Raw genomic sequence first — 19,358 nt, forward strand, 5'->3', positions numbered from 1 at the left:
GGGGATCAGAAGGAAGTGAAGGGCAGTGAGCAGCATGACAGGGGAGAGTTCAGAAGGCGATTCAAATACAGTCTTCCTACATTCTCATTTCAGTAAGTCTAGGTATGCATTCACTCATCCATTCCAGTCATTCAACAAATACTAGTGAATTCCTATTGTGTGCTACTAGGCCCATAAATACCTACCTTTGTAGCACTTACATTCTAACAAGACCGTTCTCCCTCATAGCCAGTGCTTCCAGAAATAAGTTTACAGAAACCAGGAACTAAGATGGATTGAGGTAGCTAGGAAGGTCCACACAGTAAGATAAGTATAGAAGGGGTACTTTTAAAAGTTGTATGTCCCACTACAGATTCACCACAATGGCTAAAATTTAAAAGACTGACAATACCAAAGACTGGGATAATGACAATGCCAGGTGTTAGGGTAACATGGGGTTACTGGAACTCTCACATATTGTTAGAGGGAATGTGAAATGACAAAACCATATTGGAAAAAGATCTGACAGTTTATTTTACAACTAAACACACCTACCTTACAACTCAAAAATTTGAACGTAGGTATTTTACCCAAGAGTAATGAAAATATATGTTCACAGAATGAAACTTGTTTGAGAATTTTCATAGAAGCTCTATTCATCAAGACCAAAAACTTGAGGCAGCCTAGGTATTAATCTGTAGGTGGATAAATAAACAAACTGTGGTATAAACATACAATGAATACTATGCAGCAAATACAAAGGTATAAATTACCAATACACAACATGAATAACTCTCAAAAGCATATTGAGTAAAAGACATCTTATACAGAACCATATATACTGTATGATTTCATTTATGTGAAATTCTAAAACAGGCAGACTTATCCATGGTAGAAAAAAATTAGAACAGGTGATTGCTTCTGGCGCATTTGAGTAAGGATTGATGGAAAAGAATTGAGAGAACTTTCTAAAGTGATGGCAAGGCTGTATGTCTTAATATGTGTTTTGGTTACACAGGTATATGCATTTGTCAAAATTTATTAAATGATACAAAAATCAGTAGCATTTCTACATACTAACAATAAACTATCTGAAAAGGAAATTAAGCATCAAAAAGAATAAAATATTTGGAATAAACTTAACCAAAGGGGTGTGAGACTTGTATACTGAAAACTGCAAAATGTTGATGAAAAAAATTAAAGTAGAAACTAATAAATCAAAAGACATCTGTATTCAAGGGCTAGAATAATTAATATTGTTAAAATGTCCCAACTACTCACAATGATCTACAGATTCAGTGCAATCCCTATCAAAATCTCAATGATTTTTCACAGGAACAGAAAAAAAATGTAAAAATTCATATGGAACCACAAAAGACTCCGAATAGCTAAAGTAATTTTGAGCAAAAAGGACAAAGCTAAAGGCATGCCACTTCCTGATTTCAAAATATATCACAGAGCTACCATAATAAAAACAGTATGAAACTGGCATAAAAACACACATATGGTCCAATGAAACAGAATAGAGGGCCCAGAAATAAATGAATACATAGATGGTCAACTGCCTGTCCAAGGGTGCTAAGGATATGCAATGAGGAAAGATAGTTTCTTCAATAAATTGTACTGGGAAAATTGGATATCCACAAACATAAAAACAAAATAACTACCATATGACCCAGAAATGCCACTTCTGTGAATATACCCAAAGGTATTGAAATCTGTATCTCAAAGAGATACCTGCACTCTCATGTTTATTGCAGCATTGCAACATTATTTGCAATAGCCAAAACATGGAAGGAACCTAAATTTCTCTCAACTAATGAAAGGATAAAGATAATGTGGTAAATATGCACATATATAATGGAATATTATTCAGCCCTTAAAAAGAAAGAAATACTGCCATTTGTGACAATATAGATAGAGCTGGAGGACATTATGCCTAGCAAAATAAACAAGACACAGAAAGAGAAATACTGTATGACCTCATATGAACTCTCTTATATGTGGAATCTAAAATACTCAACTTCATAGCAGTAGAGAGTAGGATGGGGGTTACCAGGGCCTGGAGGAAAGGGATAATGGGGAAGTGTAAGTCAAGGGTACAAAACTTCCATTATGCAAAATGAGTAAGTCCTAGAAATCTACTGTATGGCATAATGCCTATAGATAATACTATACTTTCTTTAAATTCACCAAATGGTCCTACTTAACATGAGTGCCTTTTTTTTCTTTTTTCTTTTCTTTTCTTTCTTTCTTTCTTTTTTTTTTTTTTTTTTTTTTTTTTTTTTTTTTTTTTTTTTTTGAGACAGGGTCTCACTCTGTCGCCCAGGCTGGAGTGCAGTGGCACAATCTTGGCTCACTGCAACCTCCGCCTTCCGGGTTCAAGTGATTCTCCTGCCTCAACCTTCCTGAGTAGCTGGGATTACAGGCACCCACCACCATATCCGGCTAATTTTTGTATTTTTAGTAGATACGGGGTTTCACCATGTTGGCCAGACTGGTCTCGAACTCCCAAGCTCAGGTGATCCACCCACCTCAGCCTACAAAAGTGCTGAGATTAAGGCGTGAGCCTCCATGCCCGGCCTCATTAGTGCTTTAACTGTATATTCAAAATAAAACATAACTCTAAACAAATACTGAACTCAAGTTAACATATATATTCTGAAGTACTGTTTTTAGGAGAAAGTTTCTGGCTGTCTAGAAATTATTTTGAAATACATCCAAAAAATAAGAAGATTTTATTGATAAATAAGTGGAGAAATGTGTGACGAAGCAGGCATAGTAAAATGTTAATGGTAGAATCTAGGTAGTGGGCATATGAGTGTTGACTGTAAAATGAGTGTTCACTGTAAAATTCTTTTAATTTTTCTGTTTGTTTAAAGTGTTTCATAATAAAATATTGGGAGAAATTGCATGTCATGTTTGTTTCACATAGGAAGACTTTCTATTTTCATACTAAATATTTTTTATGGCTTTATGTCAAATTCTGCCTTACTGCTTTAACTTGAAATATGCCTAAGTATGTGTGTATATATACATATCAGTGTTATATAGTTGATGCATTATATAGTTAATAGTTAGATAGTTCATGTATGAATCCAGCCAGATAGAATATCTTTGAAAAGATCTATCTGACTGGGATGTACATATTAGAGATTGACACACTTGACTAATTAAGCTAATCTTAGGAAATCAATAAGAGGCCATCTAATTAAATTACAAATCTTACCTTTGGTTATGCATATCTAGGTGTAAGATGTGACTGAGAAAAGAATCCTAAAATAAATCTCAAAGCTTCAGGGCAGAAAACTTCCAGTTAACATAGCAGACTATTTAATATACCAAAAAAATTAGTTCAAGCCAAACCCTTGATATTTGGAAAATCTATGCCAAAATTTCACACTTGATTGTTATTTTTTAACATCATAAAAAAGAAAATGGGAGAAAGTAATTCTTATGTTTGTTCCTGTTAAAGTAGGACAAACTTTTGAGTGACTTTGGAGGGGACAGTAATCCCAACACTTATCATGGAATTGACCATGTTGGGAGAGAATCTTATTTCTCTTCACTCTTGGGTAATGTCAGGTTTAATAAATTTCCTTAATTTAAAGAGACCCACAGGTCCAAAACCTGTGACCAAAATAAATCAGGTAATAGGAAATTATAAATTGAAATTTGAAAAGTTAAAATGCAATCCATAAAATTAATTCCATACTTCTTCAAGGTGGTTCTCTTTGACATCAAGTTCACTATAATATTAGTAAGTCCAAGGAAGCCTTTTAGAAAAAAATTATACAGTGGTAACATTTTTATTCTCTTGGCATAGCGATTTTCAAGCACTACCAAAGTGTTAATTATTTTTTCTGTTCCTGTAATAAGGAACTATGTTAAAAAAAAAAAAAAGAGTCCTATGTCCTTCAAAAGGTATTGAATTTCAAAATGAGTGATTTCTTTCTAGATCTGTTTTTGTTTGAATATTAACTTCAACTGCAGTTTGTTCCTTCCTTTGTAAACTTCAACTTCTTACTATTTGAAGATCTTAAAATCTCAAAGTATTTTTACAAGAAAAGACCACCCTTGTTCCAAGATTAATGCCAGTTACCCAAAGTGCTAATGTTATATGTGGCATACCTAGATAAGAAATAAAAGCTTGGCTAGGGCAGGATTCTGTAAAAAGTACTCCTTTTCTGTGTCTGCACAAGATGCTGAAATAGCTAGTTGGAACATACGAAATCTAAATGTCCCTCTATAACAAAACCTGGAGACATTCTCTATATAAATGACTTTTTAAACGGATTCACTGGAAATGCCTGATACAGACCACATTGTCAGAGCTATGTAGAATTACCAAATAGTTCTGGCTGCACAAGAATTCTGAAATATATATACAGATGTCTTCAACTTCTGATGGGGTCACATCACAATAAGCCTAGTGGGAAAATATTGTAAGCCAAAAATGCAATTAATACACCTAACCTACCAAACATCATAGCTTAGCCTAGCCTAACTTAAATGTGCTCAGAACACTTAAGTTAGAATACAGTTTGGCAAAATCATCTACTACAAAGCCTGGTTTCTAATAAATTATTGAATATCTCATAATTTATTGAATACTATACTAAAAGTGAAAAACAGAATAGTTGTATGAGTATTCAAAGTATGGATTCTACTGAATGGATATTGCTTTTATGCCATCATAAAATCAAACCATAATAGGTTAAGGACTCTCTGGCTAGCTAAGTGAACGTTATACATTCTTTACTAACCTTTATCATATTCTTTTATCGTCCTCTTCCTATCTGGTCTGTAATGACCCCAGCCTCTTCATTTGCAATTGTTCAAGTACGGAATTTTTATCAAGTACATTTCTGAGCATACTTGATTTTCTTCAATACCAAATTTCTAGTTCAGTTGCCCATTACAATCAACAGTAATTTCCCTATTAAGATGGATTTCAGTTCTCCTCTGTCTCTGCCATGGTTTACGTATTCAATAATATAATAATATGTGGGTGAAAAATAGAAGAGATATTCATCTGTTCTGTTTTCCATTCATAAAAACAATTGGATCTAAACTATAGAAGGTTCTCCCATCTGCATAAATACATTTGATCTGTAAAATATTCCCACAAATCAATAGCGTGGTAGTTTAAAAACAGCCTCAAATATTTTGCTGCTTCTCTCATTGAGAGGTGGATTCAAATGTCTCTTCCCTTGAACCTGGTTTGGCCTTAGTGACTTGCCTGACAAATATAATGTGGCAACTATAAGATGATATAGGGCTTCTGAGTTATAGGAAACCTGGCAGCTACCACTTGGGCTGCTATTGCTCTGGGGGAAACCAGCTCTCATGTAAAAATCCGTCTACCTTGAGATGTCCATGCTGTGAGGAAGCCCAAGCTAGTCACATTGAGAGGCTGAATGATAAAAGATACCCAGTCACCCCCAACTGTTCCAATATTACCAGCTGAGGCTCAGACACGTGAGGTAAGGAGCTACCTTGGGCATTCCAAAAGGACATAATGTGGAAAGGAACAGAGGAACCCGGCCAACTGTCAGAATCAAAGTTTCAGACATTTGACCTCAATTGAATCTTTCCAGGTATCTCCAGCCATTCAAGTCATACCAGCTGAGGGCCCAGTCATCATGGAACATAAATGAGTCATCTCTGTTGGGCTTTGCACAAAATTCTGACCCATAAAACTATAAGCCTAATAAAAATGGTGGTTATTTAAACCACCAAATTTTGGTAACAGCTAGTAAACACCCTCCGTGGGATTGTTTCATCATTTCACAGTGTTTATTAAGAAGTTTACGTTAGCACACGTGGTGTTTGCCAGTGCTGTCTATAGAAAGAAAATCTTGATTATATTATATATATAAGGAAAGTTATTATAATTTAATAGTACTATATTCTCCCAAGAATAGTGGTCTTTCAGCGATATAGAAAAAAAGCAAAATGTGTATCTTCTGTTTTCACAGGTATCTGAGATGTTATTATTGGGCAGTTCGAACTTTAATTACCATTGGTGGCCTTCCAGAACCACAAACTTTATTTGAAATTGTTTTTCAACTCTTGAATTTTTTTTCTGGGGTTTTTGTGTTCAGCAGTTTAATTGGTCAGGTAAGTTGAGTATGAATCACTGGATACACAGTGCTGTCATTTTTGAAAGACTAAGAAGTCTTTATAAACTTTATGGAGGAAAAATTAAAATCTGTCTGGTTCTTCTTTTTTTTTGAACTAACTTTCTTCTATTTTAATGAGTTGAAGAAGGATGTAATTAGATCAACAGTGCTTTTCCATTTTTAAGCCATTAAATCTATCAAAAGACTGTCAGCAAAGAGCATTGGTTTGAACTCTCAGAGAAAGTTGTTTCTAAGTTAACTTTTTACTTGGACCCCAATGAAAACCATTAAAATCTCTTTTATTTACTTAAATTTCAACTATTTTTATAAAATCACTGGGTTATAATTGACTTCAGAGGTCATTTAAACCAGAGACTACAAAATGCCATATAAAATAATAAGTTATTGTTTCACAAATGTTTACTATAGCATCTCCTTGTACTTATTCTCAAAAAAGTCAGTCTAGAAAGAAATTAAATACATAAATTATATTGAAGATAGTTGGCACTCACAAAGGATAGAGCCCACATTTTTTTTTTTTTTTTTTTTTTTTTTTTTTTTTGAGACAGGGTCTTGCTCTGCACCCAAGCTGGGGAGTAGTGGCACAAACATGGCTCACTGCAGCCTCAGCCTCCTGGGCTCAAGGGATCTACCCACCCGAGCCTCCCAAGTAGCTGCAACTACAGTTGCACCCCACCACACCCAGCTAATTTTTTTGTAGGACAGGTGGATAGTGGCCTGAATGTAAGAGCCCATGTAAGAACCTGATGCAGAAGGCAGTTGGGATATGGGTTCCACATAGTTAGTTTACATATGGAAGACACACTCTCAGGAGATTTGGCCACCATCTCTAGTAATTACCTAACCCTGAGAGAAACAAGCAAGGCCTCGGCCAGCAAGTTCCCTGATATTAACATATCAAAACATAGAAAATAAAACAGGTTAATACAGATATACAGGGATATGGCAGCTCCAGCCTTAACATGTTAATGGAATACAGAGAGGGGTAGTAAAGGAAACTCTATGTAGAAAATATTTAGGTTTAGGAAGATGAACACTAAGAGTTAAAAATTGTAAGTATAAAATATCATTATCTTCATGACTGGGGAGATTATATTAACAATGTTTAAAATAGGAAGCTGGTTTGAGAGATTCTAAATTCAAATCCATTTGAATATAAATGGCAAAAATCACATTTTTTAAAAATTTCTCATAAAATCAATGTGAAGGTGTCATATCACAGTCAATATTTTCTCTATTTTACAGATGAGAAAACTACAGTTTAAAGAGATTAAGAAGCATCCCTGATTCATACATGTAGTTCATATGGTCATATGGTAGAACCATATATAACAACACTGATAGAAACAGTAAAATTTAACACGTATTGAGCACTTACTGTGTGCAAGGCGATTTTCACATCAAAACTAAAATACTATTTCTAGCACCAGTTCCATTATCTTGCCACTCAAAGTGTAATCTTTGGACAAGCAGCAGCAGCAGCACTTGAGAAATTCAGAGTTCAGGCCCCACCTGAGACTAATGAGTCAGAACTTGCATTTTAACAAAATCGTCAAGTGATTCATATACACACAAATGTTTGAGAAGCGCTGTTTTATACACCACACCACATCTGCTTTTAAATTGGATTCGAGGTTCCAATAGGAACAAGAAGGAATACCAAGTCACTAAAAATGTGGTCGTAGAGCACAAGAGAAAGATTGAGGCTAGAGATACAGATGTGTGCCTCGAACTGTCATAGTGAATAAAAGATGCTGAGCAGGGGAACAGATAGAAATAAAAGTTTAAAAGCCTGGGACAAACAAAAACAAAAACAAAAACAAAACCCTCCACTCACTCAAAATTCCCACATGGAGACTATACCCTGGAGCTAACCATCACTTTTTTTTTTCTTTAAGAGAGAGGGTCTGGCTCTGTTGCCCAGGCTAAGGTGTAGTGGCTTAATCATAGCTCAATGTAGCCTCAAAATCCTGGGCTCAAGCAATCCTCTCACCTCAGCCTCCCAGGTGTCTGGTACTACAGGTGCATGGCATCATGCCTGGCTAATTCTTTTCTTCATTTATTTTTTGTAGAAACAGAGTCTCACTATGTTGCCCAGGCTGGTCTTGATCTCCTGGCCTCAAGTGATTCTCCCACCTCATCTCCCAAAATGCTGACATTACAGACATAAGCCACTGCACCCAGCCAATCATCACATTTTAACTACAATATTCTATTTTCTGACACAACTCACAGAAACGGACATTTTTCTTCCTCTCATACTCTCACATACTTCCCTAGCCTGGAATCCATCATAGAATATACATCCTCCTCAACTCCTACAACAACAAAACCCAACGTTGCTGAAGGATATCACACAACCCATTCAAATTACTGTCACTACAAATTATTGGAGCCTCAACAGCGATCAATAATGCTTTTAATAGTCCTTGCTTCCCAACTTAACACTCTATTAAATCTCCAAGCCCTCTCCTAACATACCAAGTCCCCCAGCCTTTGGTGACTAGGTAATGTAAGTTATCAGTCAAGAACGGCATGGATAAGTGAGATCTAGGAATTGAGATTGTTGAGGAATATTTGGAAGAGCCCCTGAGGAGTAAGAGACTGAAAAAGATATATACAGTTGGACTACTGCATAGCTCCTCAACAGATAGTTTTAATTTGTAGAAGTTTAATGACTCTAAAAATGGAAACTGAGGAGGGCATCACAATTAAAAAGAAGCATTTGAGCTAGACTTCCAAGAATGAGTCGTTTTTCCATAAGCAGGAAAGGCTCAACAGCTACTAAAATGAACGAGCAAAGTCTTAGGAGTGTGAAAGTGAGGCCCTGGTTTTCCTGCCTATTATAAACCCACAGTCAAAACATATTTACAGCCACTCACCTCCCTCTATGTGAGAGGAAGAGTTGAGCTATATATCTTTTCTGTGCTGAGACCTTAAAGATCAGCTTTTAACCTAGAGTGGGTTTTTATGGGTGAGTTATAAACATCCAAGAACTAAAACCTGACAGTTTCTTAAGAATTGTCACAGCAGTAGATGATGCTACAGTAATTTCAGCACATTTCAACTTCTGCTGAATACTATGCCTTAAGCATGATGAGATTTGATTTTATCTGTCTAAACAACACAAAGGGAAGTACAGAGGTTGCAATTTCATGATGAATTGAGTCTATATAGCCAGCTACGCTGGATAATCTATGAAGGATGCATTCAAAGTAAGACTCACCAAAATGGACTAGCCATTCTGCCAGACAATTGCTCAACTTTTATTGCACATTCCTTGCATAAGCACAGCTGTATAATTTTTTCAATGTACACTAACATTTCTGCAGTGAAATACAAGTTTGCAGAGAAGATTATATGCAGTCCTATGCATTACATGGCTGAATTCTCACTTGGTTTGTCCTACAGGTCTTATTGTTGTCCTTATTGGATCAGAGACAGAATATAATTTGCCCAATATTTTATGGAAGTGGGTGATATTAGGACCCAATATCAGTGTATTTAAAGTCAAGTAATCCACTGCTGGAAAGTTAAGTCTGGGCAAGAATAAATAAAAATAAATGAATGAATAAAATCAAGTAATCAGGGCATTAGAAGGGAGTATATCATGTGGAAAACATGTAATGTGACTTTTATGAACTCATTTCCTCTGCTGGGTGTGGAGTAACCGTATTTGTGGTTTTAGATGAGAGATGTGATTGGGGCAGCTACAGCCAATCAGAACTACTTCCGCGCCTGCATGGATGATACCATTGCCTACATGAACAATTACTCCATTCCTAAACTTGTGCAAAAGCGAGTGCGGACTTGGTATGAATATACATGGGACTCTCAGCGAATGCTAGGTAAGCATGGCAGATTACTAATTAAATTCCTGTAAACCTTGTCATATGATGAAAATTCTGTAAGGTAGCAGAGACTAATTGGATTTGAACAAAAGGTTGAAAAACAACTAAATGATCCTCAAGTCATTCGTTTAATACTACAGGGTTTTGTTTTGGTTTTTTTGTTTTGTTTTGTTTTGTTTTTCCTTAAATATAAAGCCATATCTTACTGATTTTGAAAACCTTGGAAGAGAAAAGGCTAAATTTTAATCAGCATCTTCTGGATGCTGGCTATTACACACATTGTCTCATATAGTCACACATACAAAAAAGGAGGTGGGAAAATTAGGCATTGTCTATCCCTTTTAAGGGAAGAGAATGGAGGCTCCTAACTGAGAAATTTGGCCAAAGACACAGAGCCAGCACATGGTCTAATTAGAACTCAGACCTGCATCTTCCAAACCCTTGCTCTTACTGCAATGTTACTCTCTTACCCAGAACACAGAGCAAGTGGGGGTTAACAATGCCAACCCTCACTCCACAGTCAGAAATCCACATATAACTTTTGAGGCCAGGTGTGGTGGCTCACTCCTATAATCTCAGCATTTTGGGAGGCCGAGGCAGGGAGATCACTTGAGATCAGGAGTTCAAGACCAGGCTGGCCAACATGGCAAAACTCTGTCTCTACTGAGAATACAAAAATCAGCAGAGTGTGGTGATGCACCACTACCCTCCAGCCTAGGCAACAGAGCCAGACTCTGCCTCAAAATAAAAGAAAGAAATCCACATATAACTTTTGACTCCCCCAAAACTGAAATACTAATAGCCTACTATTAACTAGAAGACTTACTGATAATATACACAGTTGATTAACACACATTTTGTATGTTATCTGTATTATATACCATATTCTTACAATAAACTAGAGAAAACAAAATGTTATTAAGAAAATTATAAGGAAAAGAACTCTACTTACTAGTCATTTAGTGACAGTAGATCATCATAAAGGTCTTCATCCTCCTCATCTTCACTGTTGAGTAGGCTGAGGAGGAGGAGAAAAAGGAGTTGACTTTGCTCTCAGATGTAGCAGAGGTGGAAGAAAACCCTTGTATAAGTGGACCTGTGTAGTTCAAACACGTGTTGTTGTTGTTCAAGGGTCACCTGTGCTAATGGAAAGCAGCAACCTTTCAGGCCACTCCCACCCCGCCTCAGGGCACACAGTTGCTTCCACGAGATGCTAAATAATTAATGGTGCCTACCACTATACCACTATACCACTATACCACTATATTACTGCAGCTAAAAATAATTGTTACTGAGGGACATAAAATAAGTTCAGGATAATGCACTGCTAGTTGACAATAATGAAACTCAACTTTTAGTTTGTTCTCACCATATGAAAATAGGAATTAGTGCCACTAAGAAACCAAAAATGCTCCAGAGTGCAAATTACAATGAAATTCTCAAATCACAAAGGTTCCTAAGAGTAGACAGAAACCACTGGTTATTATGGTAGGATCTTTTCTTCACCTTTCTAACACTCTTAGGAGACTCCAGCCTCGTGTTTAGAATCTCTTCCTGAATGACCAAAACAACATGCCTCTCTAGAACATCTGCAGCTACTTGAGGGCATCTGAAGTGGGCAGAAAGAGCAACAAAAGGAGTGGTGCCAGGCTCCTTCCCTCACACCCCTTAGAGAGGGTAGATAATGACTCAACTCCTTGGCTTAGGAGGCAACTAGAGGCAGCCCTCGGAAACAATAAACTGTTTATATGTGACGGATTTTTATGTTTAGAATCTATATTTGAATCAAAATAGGAATGTAGTATAGCAATTCTTCTCTTTTCTAAATAATATAAGAAAACATAAAAAAAATCAACTCTCATAAACTCTTGGCATTCTAAACGTTAAGAACAGGGAATTTTCTGGAGGGGAACAGAAAGACCCTGGGCCTACTGGAGGGTGGAGGGTGGGCGGAGGGAAAGGATCAGGAAAAACAATGAATAGGTACTAAGCTTAATACCTGGGTGACGAAATAATCTGTACAACAAATCTCCATGACACGAGTTTACCTATATAACAAACTTGCACATGAACCCCTGAACTTCAAATACAAGATTTTAAGAAAGGGAAAAAAAAGAATAGGCAATTTTGTTTATGGAACATTTTATCAGCCTGAAAGCCCATCATTCAATTCACATGTAGAAAAATCTGTAATGTATTCACATTCTTCATTGATAATAAGCAAGTAAATAACAATAATTTGAATTTACTCTCTTAGCACATTTTTTCTTTAGATTTCATCCCAGCTGAGCCACCTATTAATTATGCACAATGGAGCAAGTCACTTACAGTTTCTCGGGGCTTCAGTTCTTTTGTTTTTCTTCTTTCTGCAAAGTAGGAATGAGAACACTTACCCTTGGGGTTGTCACAAGGGTCAAATAAGATAATGGGTGTGACAGAGCTCTGTAAGCTCTCCAATGCCACATGGTGCTCATTATTATTTGCCATCCCTTGAATGCTAAGGCTGGAATCAATAGAATCAGAAAACAAGAACTAGATCCTTTGCCCATGCTGGCTTGTTCACTAGCCTTTGTGCTATGATCATTATGTTTCATATCTAAAGTTTCAGCAAGCATAATGTTCAGGAATCATTCAGTACGTCATCCAGACTTAAAAATACTTCTTTTCTTGCATAAGCATAATAGTGTTATTGTAATAGGTATGGAGGTCCAATAGAAGTAATGAAAATATAGAATCTGATGCATATAATTATGTGTAAAAAGTGTTTGCATTTTGTTTCCTTTATTTTTAAAAATTTTCTACTTGTACCTTGGCAACTTATTTCATTAATTATTCTGCATCGGGGTTTGATGTGTTTATCTTTACAAAGATGAGTCCGATTTGCTTAAGACCCTGCCAACTACGGTCCAGTTAGCCCTCGCCATTGATGTGAACTTCAGCATCATCAGCAAAGTCGACTTGTTCAAGGCAAGTGCTTTTTACAATTAATAGAAAGACACTGTATCTATTTCTCTGTGGAATCTAAGCTCTTGATTTATACAGCATTTATGGGGTTTTTTGCCTTATGTTTTAACAAAGTCAAAATAACCTAGAGAATGTATGTGGAATTAAAGAGTCAAATAAATTACAGGTCTCTCTTCAGCAGACGGCTTATTCTTTAAAAGCCTCTTTCTCTTCTAATTGGTGTCAAAAAAGAAGAGTTCTTCAGACTCTTCTTGCATTAATTTAAATATAATTTAAATTATATGGCTCTATGTCTTTGCTAGTACATGTATCACCTCCCATCTATAAATGTGCCTTGGCAATGCACAACAAATCAGGCTCCAGCTTAGCTCTGTAATGGCCTGAAATCGGAGAATCATACCTAATCATGTCTTCTATTACAAATACGTTGGATTTAGACTCTTAAAATGGCCAAATTTTAATTTAGAAGCTTTTTGTTTCAGGAAAAAAAAGTATAACAAAGAAATTTTTAACTTTTTGAATGTTTTAAGTATTACTAATCTTTTTATGCATTATGTCACATATAAATTTTTCTCACCTAATATTTCCTTCTGGGTATAGCATTCATCGACTTATCCATTCAATTAATTCATTCAAAAAGTATTTATGAAATTCCCACCATGTTTCAGGCACCACTTTAGCCCCTGGGAATATAACAGTTGAAAACAAATACTTACTCAAGTGGAGCTTAAATTCCAGAAGAAGGGAATGAAAAATAAATACATAACATGTGTGGAGGTGATAACGCCTTGAACAAAGTTAAGCAGGTTGTATAGGTTGTTCTCGCATTGCTGTTAAAAAAAATACCTGAGACTGGGTAAATTATAAAGAAAAGATGTTTATTTGGTCATGGTTCTGCAGGCTGTACAGGAAGCATGGTGGCATCTGCCTCTGGGGAGGCTTCAGGGAGCTTTTACTCACGGCAAAGGGCAAAGCAGGGGCAGGCATCTTATACAGCAGGAGCAGGACCAAGGCAGGTGGGGTCAGTGTCACACACTTTTAAACAACCAGATATTATGAGAACTCACTCACTATCATGAGGACAGTATCAAAGGGGATGGTGCTAAACCATTCATAGGAAATCCGCCCCTGTGATTTAATCACCTCCCACCAGGCTCCACGTCCAACATTGGGGATTGCAATTCGACAAAAGATTTGGTGGAGACACCGATCCCAGCCATGTCACAGGTAAAGGAGGATGAGCGTGGCACTGGCCAGGAAAGGCCTCTCTGATTAAATGCATTTGAGCACCCAAGCAGAGGACGGCAAGAAGCAAGGGAGTGAGCTATGCAGATATTGGAAGAGGACAGAAAGGAATGAGGACAGGAGGGAATATTACAGGAGGATGGATGACATGATGCCCTGAGCTGGAAGCACACTGCAAGGAAGCCAGAGTGGCTGGAGCAAAGGCAGTGGTGGAAGCAAGAGCAGTCAGGGAAGAATGAGAAAAAAAAGGGAGGCTGAGGCAGGCGGCAGTTAATGGAGGGCCTTGGAGGATCTATAGACTTTATTTATTTATTTAGTTAGAGACAGAGTCTTACTCTGTTGTCCAGGCTGGAGTACAGTGACACAATCCCAGCCCACTGCAACCTCTGCCTCCCGGGTTCAAATGATTCTCCTGCTTCAGCCTCCCAAGTAGCTGGGATTACAGGCATGCACCACCACACCCAACTAATTTTTGTACTTTTAGTAGAGACGGGGTTTCACGATGTTGGCCAGGCTGGTCTTGAACTTCTGACTTCAAGTGGTCTGCCCCCCCCTCAGCCTCCCAAAGTGCTGGAATTACAGGCATAAGCCACTGTGCCCGGCCTTCTATAGACTTTAAATTATACTCTGAGTTGCAAAGACACTGAGGCTCTTGAGAGGAAAATGACCTATTCAAGACCAGTTTGAACAGGATCTTTCCTGCTGTGTGGAGAAAAGGCCTTAGGAAGCAAATATGGAAGGCAGGGAAGCAAATGGAAGTTATCATAACCATCTGTGGAAGAGATGATAGTGACCAGACCCAGGGTTATTGAAGCGGAGTTTTTGAGAAGTGGCCAAATATTGGGTGTATTCAAACCCAAAAATCCCATAGTTTTTCCTGTTTGATTACATGAAGAGGGTAAGAAACAGAAAAGGACCAAAAATGACTCCAAGCATTTAGATCTGAGGAACAAGAAGAACAAAGATATCATTTGCAAAATAGGAAACTTTAAAGTAAGTGTAGGTTGGATGGGCTGGAAATCAACTCTTTGTTTTCGGATGTTTCTATGGTTTGGATAACGGTGTCCTCCCCAAAAATCATGTGGAAACTCAATCCCTAATGCAACAACATGAAGACGTGTAGCCTTTTGGGAAGTGATTGAGTCTTGAGGGTTCGACCCTCATGAATGGGTTTAGCACCATTATAAAAGGTCTCAAGGGGAAGGAAGAACTCTCTTGCCCTCCTGGTCTTCCACTATGTAAGGACACAATGTTCCTCCCATCTGGAGGATGCGGCAACAAGGTATCATCTTGGAAGAAAGAGCAGCCCTCACCAGAGACCAAACCTGCTAATGCCTTAATCTTGGACTTCTCGGTCTTCAGAACTGTGAGAAATACATTTCTGTTATTTATAAATTACCCAGTCTGTGGTGTTCTTTTAATATCAGCACAAAAACAGATGTGTTTGTTTGATGAGGTGACTGTTAGATTCCAGTTGAAAATGTCATGTAGGCACTTTGGTTTATAAATCTGAGTTCGGGGGAGAGGTCCAAGCTGGAGCAATACATTTGGACCTGTCAGCCTATTGGTGTATTTCAAGCCAAGGGACTCAATGTGATCACTTAAGATGTAAGTATGGACAGAAGAAAAAATGTTATCCAAACAGAAGGATATGTCTTAAAATTATATAATCAATAATATTAGGAACAAGATGAAGAAGCAGAAGCTGTAGAGTAGAATGGTTAGGCATGGTCACCCCCAGCATTAGGTTAACCCACGACTTTGTAAGTTATTAGAGTTAGGTCAGTATTCTAGGACTCTTTTCCTAGCTATGTCCTGTGCTAGATTTCCATCAATATTTTGATGATCATATAAAAGATGTGATTTTCAAATTGGCAGATGACACAAAGGAAGAAGGAATAGAATAAAATATATTAATTACAAAATATAAAATTACTGAATACTTTGAAACAACAAGCAAAGCTAACAAGATTAACATCAACAAGCATAAAAGTAAAATTCTAAACTTAGGTCCAAAAGGAAAATATTACAGGCCAGCTACCATGGCTTATGCCAGTAATCCCAGGACTTTGGGAGGTAGAGGCAGGATGATAGCTTGAGCCCAGGAGCTCAAGATTAGCCTGGGCAACATAGCAAGACCCCATTTTTTAAAAAAATAAACTTAGCTGAGCATGTTGGTACACACCTTTTATCCCAGCTACTTGGGAGGCTGAGGCAGGAGGATTGCTTGAGCCCAGGAGTTCGAGGCCACAGTGGGCCAAGATTGCACCACTATACCCAGCCTGGGTAACAGAGCAAGACCCTGACTGAAATATATATATATGTCTGTGTGTGTGTATGTGTGTGTGTGTGTGTGTGTAGAGAGAGAGAGAACGAGAGATCTATATATAACAAATGCAAAAGTGCAATAGTTTATAACACTTCTTTTTAGATAGAAGTTTTACTTGATCTCCAACTCCACATGAGTCAGTAGAACCATATGTGGGATTCTCGGACATTTTCACATAATATCGGTTTCTTAATCATTTAAACTACATTTGGATTAGCATATCAAATTGCAAATAACCAGTTTTTTTGTTTTTTTGTTTTTTTGTTTTTTGAGACAGTCTTACTCTGTTGCCCAGGCTGGAGTGCAGTGGCCGGATCTCGGCTCACTGCAAGCTCTGCCTCCCGGGTTTATGCCATTCTCCTGCCTCAGCCTCCCGAGTAGCTGGGACTACAGGTGCCCGCTACATCACCCGGCTAGTTTTTTTTTTGTATTTTTTAGTAGAGACGGGGTTTCACCGTGTTAGCCAGGATGGTCTCGATCTCCTGACCTCGTGATCTGCCCGCCTGGGCCTCCCAAAGTGCTGGGATTACAGGCTTGAGCCACCGCGCCCGGCCGCAAATAACCAGTTTTAAGAAGGATTTTAACAAACTAGAGTATATTCCAGCTAAGGGGTTAAGAGGAGGGGTTGAGCTATGGACCAAGGATAGTAAAAGGGTAATCTTATAAAATTATTCTGTAATGGTGAAAGTCAGATTAATTAATGCTTCTGGTGGTGAATGGAGATGAGGCGATTAATTAGGAAGAAGCATGAGGGAACTTTGTATGGTGATGGAAATGTTTTTTGTCTTGCTAGGGAAGGTACATAAGTGTATAAATTTATCAAAATTGATCCAACTGTCCCTTAAGATCTGTATATTTCATTTTACGTAAATTATTACTCCATTTTCAAAAAAAAAAAAGAAGAATGGCCCCAAAAGAAAATGAGTAGATGCTAAGGATGTTCAGTTGTGAGAAAAATAAATAAATTCAAGGGCAGCGGAAGTTTCATATACTAAAGTCTGTTATATGAACAAGGAATGAGACTTACTCTACATTGTTCTGCAAAATAACACTCAACTGTAAACTCCATTTCTAAGTTGCAGACACCTCTACTGCATATTGATGTATTTGTATATACACACACGTATACCACGGAATACCAGTCAGCCATAAAAAAGAACAAAATAATGGCATTTGCAGCAACTTAGATGGAGTTGGAGACCATTACTCCTTTTTTTACTGTTTTTTGTTTTTTAAACAATGTCTCGCTCTGTCACCCAGGCTGGAGTGCAGCGGCACAATCTCAGCTCACTGCAACCTCCGCCTCCCGGGTTCAAGTCATTCTCCTGCCTCAGCCTCCTGAGTAGCTGGGACTACAGGTGTGTGCCACCACGCCCAGCTAATTTTTGTATTTTTAGTAGAGACAGGGTTTCACCATGTTGGCCAGGATGGTCTTAATCTCTTGACCTCATGATCTGCCCATCTCAGCCTCCCAAAGTGCTGGGATTACAGGCATGAGCCACCTCGCCTGGAAGGAGACCATTATTCTAAGTGAAGTAACTCAGGAATAGAAAATCAAATATTGTATATACTTATCTATAAGTGGGAGCTAACCTATGAGGATGCAGGGGCATAAGAATAATATAATGGACTTTGGAGACTCAGGGGGAACTGTGGGAAGGGGGGTGAAGGATAAAAGGCTACACAATGGGTATAGTGTACACTGCTTGGGTGACCAGTGCACCAAAATCTCAGAAATCACCACTAAAGAACTTATCTATGTAATCAAAAACCACCTGTTCCCCCAAAAACTATTGAAATTAAATAAAAATTTTTTTTTTTTTTTTTTTTTTTTTTTTTTTGAGACGGAGTCTCGCTCTGTCGCCCAGGCTGGAGTGCAGTGGCCGGATCTCAGCTCACTGCAAGCTCCGCCTCCGGGGTTTACGCCATTCTCCTGCCTCAGCCTCCCGAGTAGCTGGGACTACAGGCGCCCGCCATCTCCCCCGGCTAGTTTTTTTTTTTGTATTTTTTAGTAGAGACGGGGTTTCACTGTGTTCGCCAGGATGGTCCCGATCTCCTGACCTCGTGATCCGCCCGTCTCGGCCTCCCAAAGTGCTGGGATTACAGGCTTGAGCCACCGCGCCCGGCCTAAATAAAAATTTTTAAAAAGAAAATAGCAGAGTGCCTCATACATAAGAGTAGATATTATAAAAGTTTGTATGTTTTATTTTTAAAATCACATATACATATTTATGTGTGTACTAGGCACAATGAAAATATATGTCTTATTATGGGTATGGTCAGAAATGTATGAAAGCCACTAAGCTAAATTATCTTAACAGTGTTTTAAAATATTATAAAACTTTTTATACCTGAATGACGAACTTGAGAATAAGTGACAGTAACTAACCCTTTTCTAAAGGAAAACAAATGCTTTAAATTAGACACCAATGACTTTTATGGGATTATCTCCTGTTTGGGAAGATATCAGTTTTTTGCCTCATAGTTTTTTTCTTTCTATATGTACTTTTTGGTACTCCACCAAATCAGCAACATCTGATTGAGAAAAAAGGTTAAATCTTCACATCTTGCTAATGTTGTATATAACTTAGATTCATTTTTTCCTGACATTTCTGTTAAAGATACAGTTCTTTCCAGAAAGAACCCATTTACATTTATATTTCTGTTACATGAAAAGGTTTTTTTTCTTTTGTAAAGCCAAGTGAAGTAGAAAATACGTAGGTATGGAATCTTTCTAAATTTATTTTCATAGAGATGGTCCTAGCAGTTTACACAAATTTATTTTCTTATGAAGGAAATAGGATGAATAGTGATCCTCCACCCTACATTTCATAATTTATACCT

General features: G+C 37.6%; 1 protein-coding gene across 2 annotated transcripts in view; it reads left to right on the top strand.

The window, feature by feature from the left end:
• Positions 1-19,358, top strand: part of CNGB3 (cyclic nucleotide gated channel subunit beta 3) — a 158,658-nt gene that overhangs the window by 96,139 nt on the left and 43,161 nt on the right. For both annotated transcript variants that reach the window (XM_050801220.1, XM_050801221.1), the window contains 3 exons: positions 5,961-6,102; positions 9,814-9,973; positions 12,846-12,943. In XM_050801220.1, the coding sequence (XP_050657177.1) occupies positions 5,961-6,102; positions 9,814-9,973; positions 12,846-12,943 (400 nt within the window). The remainder of the gene's footprint in view (positions 1-5,960; positions 6,103-9,813; positions 9,974-12,845; positions 12,944-19,358) is intronic.

Source organism: Macaca thibetana, chromosome 8 (genome assembly GCF_024542745.1).
Source record: "Macaca thibetana thibetana isolate TM-01 chromosome 8, ASM2454274v1, whole genome shotgun sequence".
In the NCBI taxonomy this organism is placed as follows: domain Eukaryota; kingdom Metazoa; phylum Chordata; class Mammalia; order Primates; family Cercopithecidae; genus Macaca; species Macaca thibetana.